At 36.6% G+C, this 10,847-nt stretch overlaps 1 protein-coding gene across 1 annotated transcript; it reads right to left on the bottom strand.

Annotated features, from left to right (window-relative positions):
* LOC18104811 (uncharacterized) lies at window positions 1-2,933 on the bottom strand. The gene is made up of 3 exons (XM_006374786.3): window positions 2,271-2,933; window positions 1,105-1,452; window positions 1-1,010 (listed from the first exon to the last, which is right to left on the bottom strand). Exons 1-3 carry the CDS (start codon window positions 2,721-2,723, stop codon window positions 387-389), a joined length of 1,425 nt encoding a protein of 474 aa, XP_006374848.2. The 5' UTR covers window positions 2,724-2,933; the 3' UTR covers window positions 1-386.
* Between the last annotated feature and the right edge of the window lie 7,914 nt (window positions 2,934-10,847).

The raw sequence follows: 10,847 nt of genomic DNA on the forward strand, positions 1-10,847 counted from the left end.
TGATACACCACAATTGAATGGCTTCATAGATGAAATCTTTTTTGAGAAGCCAAACAAAGGAAATGGAACCTCAGATATCCACTATTCCAGGAGTGTGAACGGAAAACCAACCTTTGTTAGCTGTCACCCACCATAAACACAAGCTCTGGCTCCATGATGGAATTCTTCCTTGAGAACAAGTTTTCAACCAGAACCTGAGAAAATATGTAAATGACTATGCTCTATTTACAAATTCAAAGGGACATTGATTCAATGCCAATACTTCACAAAACCACTAATAAGTTCCTACCTTTACCATTCACCTTCTAATTGGTAAGAGTAAAACTAGACGCCTAATCTAGCAGTGTGATGATAAGATACCACAAGCCCTTTCCCGCCCCTTCCCTCTAAACATCTGTTTTCCACATCATATTGTTAGTAGCATTTTCATGAGGTCTCTCTAGTGCAGCAACTTTAGCACGATGGGTTGAAGCAGTCACAGCAGGCTTTACCCTCTGACTGCGAGGAAGCTCGCAGGTTTCACTAATAGAAGCAAACCTTAATTCAGCAGGAGGAATAAAACAGTCCATGGACAGGCCAGGGACATTGAATGCCACTTCTTCAATTGCCCATGCTTCTTCCATTCGGGTCCTAGTGTGGCTCATTGCCGTATCTCCAAACCGGAAAAGGGTTACTACTGAACGCCCGGAATGAGCAATCATAATACCATCCACTAGCCTGTAATCATCAAGGAAAGAATTGATTGTGGTCTCCCAGTAAACAGCGTCACCTCCATTGTTCTGGATGCGGGTCAAATGAGAGTCTTCTAAATGAACAAGGAGTCCTGTTTTCTGGCTGAAGTAGCCAAACAAAACATGCCTTATGATCTCTGCTGGCCCTTCACTCCTAGCCTTGAGAGTTGCAGGATCTGCACATATCTTGAGGATAAAGCAATCATCTCCATTGATCTTCTTCTCCCCAATGCATCTTGCATTAATAAACATGCTTGCAGTTGTTCTTGGATCAAGGCCCTGGGATTGAACATGAGCATTTAAACAATCATTAGATCAAAGAACTGCCTGTTTGTTAGGTAGTAAAATGAGTGAAAGATGAGAAGCATCTCACCTGAAGTGCACGGCGCAAGGGTCTAACAGGACCTTTAGCAGCATGTGCACCAAGCCATGGTGTATGCCTCCACACAAGCTTCCCATTGCAGCCGGCATGAACCTTGCTTCCACCAAGCGCAAGCTCAACATACCACATATCTGGATTCATTTGCCACAAGACAAACCCACCAGACTCTGCAGCTTTGGAAGAGTTCCTATTTCTAGTGACCTTGTTAGCCGTCTCAAATTCTGAAGCTATCATCCTCACCTTCCCCATAGCATACGCATTGTGAATGGAATTCTGAAGCCTTTGCCCTCCTGATGCTGCTGTATACTGCTGTAATATGTACTGTGCAGATGAAGTTTCCTGCAATCACCAACATAAAACCACCTTAGCATGTATATTATTAAAATAAATGAGCATACCCCATCGATCAATCTAACAATAGCAAAGAGTCAGCTAATCAACACCATCTTTATTATTATTTTTTTGAAGTAAAAAAAGAAAAAAAAAGATAATTCCAAACACATTTCCCCCTTTGTTTTAACTAAAAGCACAAGCAACGAATTAAAGAGTAATCATATCGTATTGCGAATATTTCCAGATACACAAACCCAAGGAATAGAATCTTACATCACAAAAAATGTGAGTGATTGTCTCGAGAAACTCTATAATACTGAAGCTGTAACTACTAAAACTTATAGCATAGGAGGGAGACTGATACAAGAAAATATTTTTGAGAATTAGAGAGATATTCTTCTCACTTTTAGTGAGTCAGAATATGATTTTCTCTCTTGTTCTTGTTTCTATCTTTTTTCCAATGCTGTAAATATTGATAGTTACAGCTCCGAGTACCGCAAAATTTTCCGAGTGATTCTATCAACAAACATCTTTTTTTCTTAAAAAAATGTTGCTCCTAAACAAGCATGAAATGAAAACAAAGAAACCCACTTTGATCTCAACATTTCATCAAAGGAATCAACTTTTTGCATAAGAACACAGTAACTTTACTCAACTGAAGCAGTGACATTACTGTAAAGTAAATTAATGCTGAAAACCAATTAAAAAAATAGCAGAAATCCAGAAAAAAAAAACTTCTTTTTTGTGTTATTTTTAAGCAATCAAATAATTCAGTATAAAAACTAACGCAGAGAAAAATTGCAAGAGAGAGAGAAGGGACTCACAATGGGAGTATCTTTTATACTAAGGTGAGGCAAAGGCTCAGCAGTGCTAACGTGAACCGGAGCAAGCGGGGCACCCAAGACACCAAGCAATAACCTCAGATCGGACCGTTTACTAGTGTTATTACAAGCATTTGATGAAGAAGACACAACTGAAGACGGTCCTCCTCTTGAAAGTTGTCCTTTCATCCACTGGCCCCACTTGCCTTCCATCCTTGAATCTCCACCGTCATCTTGATCTGGTCCCTCTTTCAACGGTGATAAAGCTTCCGCTGGCCTCAAGCTCCCTGATCTAGGAATGATCAAGGGCTCTGGCTTTGCCACGTGCTGTCCATGTCCTTTTCTCCTCCTTAACAAACTAGACATCGGTGATGCACTCCTCGCCGGACTCTTCGCTCGTGACCTCCCCGGTGATAGTCCTCTAACAACTGAAAAGAACCCCTGCTTCCTCTCCATTTTTACAGTCTTGTCACTGTTGCAAGAGCGAAGCTAGCAAAAAAGAAGAAGCAGAGCGAGTGGAGAGAGAGAGAGGGAGGGAGGGAGTGGTGTGTGTGAGAGAGAAACCTGTAAAGATAAACTGATAGAACTAAATCATTTGCCGCGAGACAAGAAAACTGTAAAAGGAAGCCAGTGTGTGTCTATATGTTTTGTTTTTACTGTGCTTGTGTTTTTCATTCTACGAGGAGGAGTTGATGACGTTGGATCAATTCCGTTAAGTATGTTGCTCCTCAAATGATATTATTTGATGTTCAATTTCATATTTTCATAGTTATTTTAAAACTGGACTGGCTGACCCGGGCTAGAATTAGGTTAAATTTTAAAAAAATAAATGAAAGTAAAAATTTAGATTGACTTTGCAAGATTTTATTAAAAATTTGATTGCAATCCATTAATTATTTATTTCTTAACAAAAATAGCTTGGTTTTGTACTATAAAAAATAAAAAAATAAAAAGTTTATCTGAAATATAGTGATATGGTCAAAACCCTTGATCTAAAAAATATTCCATTTAAATAAAAAAAACTTAACAACACTGGATAATAAAAATAAAAAATAAAATTAACTAAAAAATATCACTAATTTCTGATTTGAAATTCACAATAATTTTTTTTCTAAAAAAATAACTTTTAAAAGAAAAAAAAGTATCTGAAATTTATATGCGGGCTTACTTACCCGGGCTAAAATTAGATTAAATTTTAAAAAGATAAATGAAAGTAAAAATTTAGGTTGACTTGGCAAGATTTTATTAAAAAATTAATTTTTATTCATCAAAGTTTTTACTTCTCAAAATTTATCATAACTTTTTATATAAAAAAACTAAAAAAACTTGGCAAAAACTTTTTTCCTGAAAAAATAATTTTTTAAAGGAGAAATAGTATCTGAAATTTATAAAAGGACTTACCTAATACAGAATTATTATTGGTACGAAAGAAAACGACAAGGACACACAATAATCTTTTTCTCGTGACAGAAATTATTTAAAAGATATTGATTGTCATGGAAAATCGTATCATCGTCGTTAGTAACGGTCAAATGGGGTTAGGTTACGGTCAAAGGATCGATAAAGAAATGCTAACGGGCATGGGGTGTAGAGCTTAATTTTTAATAATTAGAGAGTTCAGTGATCATTAATTAGTAATCAGCATGTTAAGCACGCCAGCAAGGGTGCAGTTTGTTTTTGTTTCTTGATTGTTTTTTTAATCCTAATATTTCTTACATTAACTTTTCAGTATTTTCAGATTTTCAAGGTTTTAGGTTCCGTTACTCCATGCAATTTTTTTTTTAAATATATATATATATATATATATATATATATTTTCTTATTTTTTAAAATAACTTTTAGTGTTTGATGTTAAAAAGAAAATATATTAATCAATAAATGTTAATTGTATAATATTTTATTTTTTTAATTTCAGATGAAAAAAATGAAAAAAGAAAATATATCTGTGTATACCTCTTGTTTTGAAAATTAATTAGACAAATTTATTTTATATCTCTAATTCTTAAACTAATTATATTTTTGTTTTTTTTTTGTATTGAATATTTTTTTTTGTTATGAAATACTAACAAAAAAACAACATAACATATAACATATATTAGTACTTGTTCAAGAAGAAAATGAGAGGGAAATAAAAATATAAGAAATTATTTATTATATTAAAAAATGTATTTATTCTTTTTACAAAAAACAAGGATCCATGAATTATTTTTATATTGAATTTTATGTTTCTATTTAAAAATGAAAAATATATTTTTTTTATATACCTAATAATTTTCAATGAAAATTGTATGGAACGATGGGCAAAAGATCTTGATTGGACTGCTTAGGATTTACACAAAGAGAACACGCTGTTTAAAAACAACATCATTGGTGAAACTTCTTTACAGAAATTATACTCGTTTTTTCCTTTCTCCTTCTCCGTTTCGGGCACAAAAAGTGACTCGATGGCTTCATAAAACATGGCCATCCTTCCTTGTTTTTTTATAGCCAAAACTTGTGCAGTTTTAGGCAAAGGAGCCACTGAATGGACCATGTCTCGAACAAAAAGATAAGTAGCCCCCCCCAACTTTCCTGTCTCTAATTAATTGCTAAATTAGCCACCTTTTGAATCTTTGCAAGCACTGTAGCTCAATCACCATCGCCAATCACGGCCACAGCCCACAGGAGCTTCTTCTCCCTCGATTTTTCTTGGTGTTTTGTTTGAAATGAGGAGGCCTGGTATAGATACGGAGTGGTTCAAATTTGCACTTCTAAATTGACCTAAAGTCGATGGACATTATCAACAAGGGGACAGCTCATCGACTCCCAGAATTTTTCAACATTATGCCATTGTTTCTTCACTTTTAGTCAATGGCCTTCTAGCTAGTCAAATGTTCTTCCCTTCCCTTTCTTTTTTTTTTTCTTTGTTTTTGTTTTTAAATACAATTATAATAAATCAAATGTTTCCTGTCATGATTGCTTGAAAGAATGCTCCACTTATTGAATGAACATGGTGTGATCTGAAATCAACCACAATGATGTCAATTGGGTTTTTTTCCTTTTTCTTTTTTCTTCGATTATTGAATTGTCAATCTAACGGCTTCTTTATTGAAAATATCACAATTGTTTGATTTAATTTAATTTGATCAAGATAAAAATATATGAATTGAGCATAATAATAAAGTTGCTGAGAAGATGAGCATATAATCACAACTGACTGAATATAGTAAGCATAATTGGTGTCACCCTAATGTACTCAGCACCGAAGAAAACCATCAAAATAGCAAAGAAAGGAGAAATTTAAGAAGAAATCACACTCTATAGTTTATGTTTTTATAATAACATAGTCTTGCTGAATTTATTTGAGAGCTATGTTTAGCTGCCTAGCCACGTCAAGTGATGCTAGGTAGGTGGGCATCAAATCATATTTCTACCAAATCTTAGGATTTAACGACAAAGCAAAAGTCAAAAAGAATACAAAATCGGCGATACCTTCAATGGGTATCGGATCACATGTAAAGCTCCAGTGGATATCAGGACATCTCGAGATCTAAATATGTTCTCCCAACAAGATCCTACAGCTCCCCCGTTCTGCCATCGTGCCATTCGATACTTTAGTATCTCAGTTAATGTGTCAGGATCATGCATGATCCACCCAGTACAGGTTGCATGCAAGAAGACAAGCAATTCTTCGAGTTGTAATTCATTGCATAGTTCTTATATCCGTTCTGGTATTGGGTTGCTGAATCCTCTTATCAAGTTATCTGTCACTAGATGAATTACTTTTGCTCAAAACAATCGTGGTTTTAGTTTTCTTTTAACAAAAAAAACTATTTGAAGTTAACCTGGTTGAGTCTCAAGTCTCGACTAAATCAACTGAATATATCCAATTTAATCAAGCTTTGAATCCACTGGGGATATTAAATTTAATGACTATGGTTTATTTACCAGTGTTTAACACATATATGATTGGTACGAGGGGCCCTCGAGTTGCATTTCTGTTGGTCACTCAGTCCTTTTTTTCTCACTTTATAAATAAATGCCATGTTTCCTCTTTATTTTTTACATTCAGACGCAGCTGCCGAATCATTGCTTCATTCTTCAAACTCAAGCAATGTATTCTCTCCACCTTTCATTTTTGCCCTCTTCATCAGTCTGTTCATGCTTTCCTTTTCTTTCTTTGTTGGCCTTTCTTTTGCCATCCCTTTTTCAATAGAGCACTAATTAAATAAAAAAAATCCAATTCACGTATATGCTAAGCTTATGATTGCTGTAATGACTTTAATTTATTGTTTTTGCTGGTTTGGTTCCATTTCTGCTTTTAATTTTTAAAGTCTTTTTTAAATTAATTTTTATTTAAGAAAACATAAAACTTATATTTTTTATATGGTTTTTGATGATTTTGATAAATTAGTGTTATAAATTAAAAAAAATAAAAAAATTATTTTAATATATTTTAAATTAAAAAATATTTTTAAAAAATATCACGCATTTTACTATTCTCAAGCACATAACCCTTTTATTTTATAAATCAGGTAAAATGTCCTTGTTTACTTAATTCAGATACAAAGATAAATTAAATGTAATCAAAATTATGGTTATTTGAAGTAATGAAAGTAAATTTAATCATTTCTTCTATTTTAGGTACAACGGAAAAGGAGGGGAAAAAAACTAGGAAGCTCAAGAGAAACAAAGACCCATAAGATCTGCTTGAAGAAGGTGATTCATTCCTGGTGGGGGCGAATCCCAAATGATTAAAGCATTTGAACCCTTCGCTGCTAGCTTCGCCAAATAGTCAGCACAATTAAGCATTGCCTTCCCTGTACGTAAGAGAAATTCCGACTTCTCAATCCCTTGACAACAAGTTTTCTGATGTATAAAATCCATTAGCAGGTAACTTGTCATGAAAGATAAGCCAAACAAGAATATTCCTAATTCTCTCTGGAGCCAGCCTGCAGCTTGATTGACCAAGACCATTTATGCTCAGTCACCAGGTCTCTAGATCTTGATATCAACTAAGAGTAAGTTAGCTAAGGTTTAAAGAGACCCGGAACTGAAGTGCTCTAGGCAATAAAGTCACAAGCTACTGAAGAATTAGGAATAGGAATAGCCATAATTCTATGCTGCAAGCTCTCTGGAAGCATTGTATTGAGTTCATCAAAGTTCCAAAGACCATTCCCTCAAAGGCCCTTAACGTCTAAGACCATGTCCATGATACTGACGGTTGGAACCAAGGATGTTAAGGTTCCTTCCTCAAGCCATCGATCATACCATAAAGACAAGCTACCCATGCCAATTCTCTATATAAACCCTTCCCATAATAAAGAGAAAGCTTTGTGAATGGACTTCCAAGTATATGAAACAGAATTCATTGGTATTGGATTATGGAACCATGAATTATTGTTCAAGTATTTGTGCTGTAAAATGTTTACCCATAATTTATAGGGGCTATTAAAGACATGCCACACCAATTTACCCAACAACAAAATATTAGCGAGCCTAGCATCACGAACTCCAAGTCCACCGTATTTCCTAGGCTTCGTCATCGTCTCCTATTTAACAAGGTGAAAGCCTCTCCCCGAATCCTTATTTCTCCAGATAAAGGTTATCACCACCCTATCAATGCCATCGCAGATAGCTTGAGGCACCCAATAGTTATGCATTGAAAAAATATGGATCGCAAACACTACTGACCTTGAAAGAAGTATGCCCTATACTCTGTTCAATAATCTTCCTTTCAACCCGCTAGCTTTCTGTTGATCTTCTCTAAAATAAAGTTGAAGCCCGCCTTCCTAACTCTCTCTTGAAGCAGCGGGAACCCCAGATATTTTCCTAAGTCGAAGCCGGCCTTCCTAACTCTCTCTTGAAGCAGCGGGAACCCCAGATATTTTCCTAAGTCGTTGGCAACCCTGATAGATGAGAGCTGAGATATCTTAGTTCAGTAGTCTCTTCTACTCATAAGTTTCGAGCTCATAAATCTGGACTTTTCATAGTTCATTTCCATCCCAGAAACTCTTCAAAAAAATCAGATTAGGCTTTATTGACAAGCCTTGCATGCGAAGTCGTGGCCTGTGTGAAAAGGAGGATATCGTCTATAAAAAACAGGTGAGAGATGCATGGCCCTTCTCTAGACACATGAATAAGCTTCCACTTATTGTCTTCCACCATCTCTGCAATCAGGCAAGACAATTTTTCCATACAAATCACAAAAAGATAGGGCGACAGAGGATCTCCCTGACACAGACCTCTAGCAGGAGCAAAACTGGGGAGCTTTGACCCATTCCAGAGTAAAGTCAAGTTCGTAGACCGAATACAAAACATAATCAGCCTAACAGTGATGTCAGGAAAATCAAATTCCATAAGCGTGGCTTGCAAGAAATCCCACTCGACCCTATCATAGGCTTTTTCCAAGTCAATCTTCGCAGCTAGAGACCCTTGTTTACTCTTGGACCTGTGCATAAAATGCATTATCTTCTGAGCAATTAGAGCATTATCAGATGTTCCTCTGCCAGGAACAAAGCTACATTGAAGTGGGCCAATCAAACTGTCTAAGAAAGGTTGAAGCCGGTTCACCAGGACTTTGGTAATAAGTTTATAGATCACATCACACAGACTTATTGGGCGAAACTGCTTCATATAAGTGGGATTATCCTCTTAAGGAATTAGGAAAATTAGAGTCTCCACTAATTGAGGATCAAAACTGCCAGAAACAAAGGCTTCTTTCACTAGCTTCCAGACAACATCTCCAACCACACTCAACATTAGTGCAAACCAGGGATTTATAAAAGTTAAGTGCCTTATTCTGCAACACACTATCCTCTGTGCACCAGTCTCAATTAGATAGAAATAAACCATTCACTCGGTTTCTCTTCCTACGAGCTGCAACCAATATGCGGAAGAATTTTGTATTCTTGTCCCCAAACTTGACCCATTTTTCTCTCGAATTCTGATACCATAAGAGTTCCTCCTGACAAAGTACCTTGTTATATTCGCATTGCAGGGATCTCCGAAAGGAAGCCAGGGAGTCTGTTGGAGAATATTCCAAGCATTTATAAACTCCCTTCAATCTAACTTCTAGCCTTCTTTTATTTCTGAGAACATTACCGAAAGTGTTTCTATTGAATATAATTGCTCATGCTCATATTATTCGCTAGAGCAGCGCCTGTTGTAAGAACATGCATCGCATCGATAATACTAAGGTTAAATATAAAATGAGCCGAATTCCTCAAGCTCTCCCTGTCATTGCCCATATAAAGACCCTTCTGAACTCTTCTTCCCTTGACTTGCCCGGCCCCCCTTGGTGGCTATAGAACCAGCTCTTCCTTTCTAGTTCTTTTCTTTTTATGGAATTTCTTTGTGGTAATTAGATGTTTCGGGCCTGCTATATTCTTCGATCCACTCGGCTCTCCTTGAACAAAGGTAGGCCTCAGACCCACATCAAACCCCCCATTAAGGCCTGCACTATGAGGCCCATGATCCCTCTGAAGCCCATATGACTTATCATTAGCTGACCCAAGAACTGCATATTTATTGTTAATCTTAGTAGTATATTTTTCCGTAAATGAATCCCCTTTACTCGTTGAATTGAATTTTCCGTTTCGAGAAACCACTACCCATTCTCCATGAAATTCGGACTCACATAACTACACAGCTTCTTTTGCGGGATTATCTAGACTTACTGCACCCTTAAGGTTTGTCTCAATCGCCGTTGTACTATCCCTTCCAGACATTTTTTCCGGCGAGTCATTCTTATTGTCTAAGGGGCAGGATCTCCCATGATGACAATAACACCCACATCTACCACAAATAATACGCAGGCCCTCGTATTCCACCTTGTACCGGTGGTCTCTAATCCATACTTTCCCCACCACTGGAAGATTTAAATCTATTTCTATGCATATCCTTGCAAATTGTCCCATCTCCATATTCAAGGTGTTGAAATCAGTTTTGATAGAGTGCCTAGCGCTGTGGCTAGGGCTAAAAGAAATCTCTCGTCAGAATACACCACATTAAGATCTAGAATTCTGACACAGACTAGAGTGTGATCTCTTTTATCGTAAAATCCAAGGACGTCCATTGACCACTTTCAACCTATCACACTCCAGATCAAATTTCAATATCCATGCCCGGCGTCCATCAAGTCAAAATCACCCGTGAGTTGCCAAAGAATTCAAACGAATCTTCATCTGAGTACCCTATGTGTTTCCCTAACAATTTAATGACTAGAGAATCGCCCCATGGACAACACAGATCACTGAAGGTTTTGTCACCAAGGAATATCTTTGGCAAGAGGCGATTCCCATTCTCGAACTCAGTCATGACCAACTGATTCCCCATCATATCAGTTTTTTTCACGCAAGGAAAAGGGGTTTTAGCCCCTAAAAACTTTATCCTGAAAGGAGAGTTTGTCTCTTTGTGGCACTTTTGGGACTCTGGAATCTCCTCCACCGTCAGATGGCTTGTCTGGGATAGTATTGCAAAAGGGTTCTCTTTCCATGAACTCCACTTCCATCGGAAGTTTTAGATTCTAGAATCACGACTCCAATTATTGTTATGCTGTAACTTTACTCACATATCAATTCGAAAACTAATCAGATAAAA

Source organism: Populus trichocarpa, chromosome 14 (assembly GCF_000002775.5).
Source record: "Populus trichocarpa isolate Nisqually-1 chromosome 14, P.trichocarpa_v4.1, whole genome shotgun sequence".
Lineage (NCBI taxonomy): Eukaryota > Viridiplantae > Streptophyta > Magnoliopsida > Malpighiales > Salicaceae > Populus > Populus trichocarpa.

Excerpts from the sequence above, each read along its gene's own strand:
- LOC18104811 (XM_006374786.3), bottom strand. The coding sequence starts at position 2,723 with ATGGAGAGGAAGCAGGGGTTCTTTTCAGTTGTTAGAGGACTATCACCG. Across the intron at positions 1,453-2,270 it reads GTATAAAAGATACTCCCATT|GAAACTTCATCTGCACAGTA; the intron begins GTGAGTCCCTTC and ends TGGTGATTGCAG. Across the intron at positions 1,011-1,104 it reads CCTTGCGCCGTGCACTTCAG|GGCCTTGATCCAAGAACAAC; the intron begins GTGAGATGCTTC and ends GTTCAATCCCAG.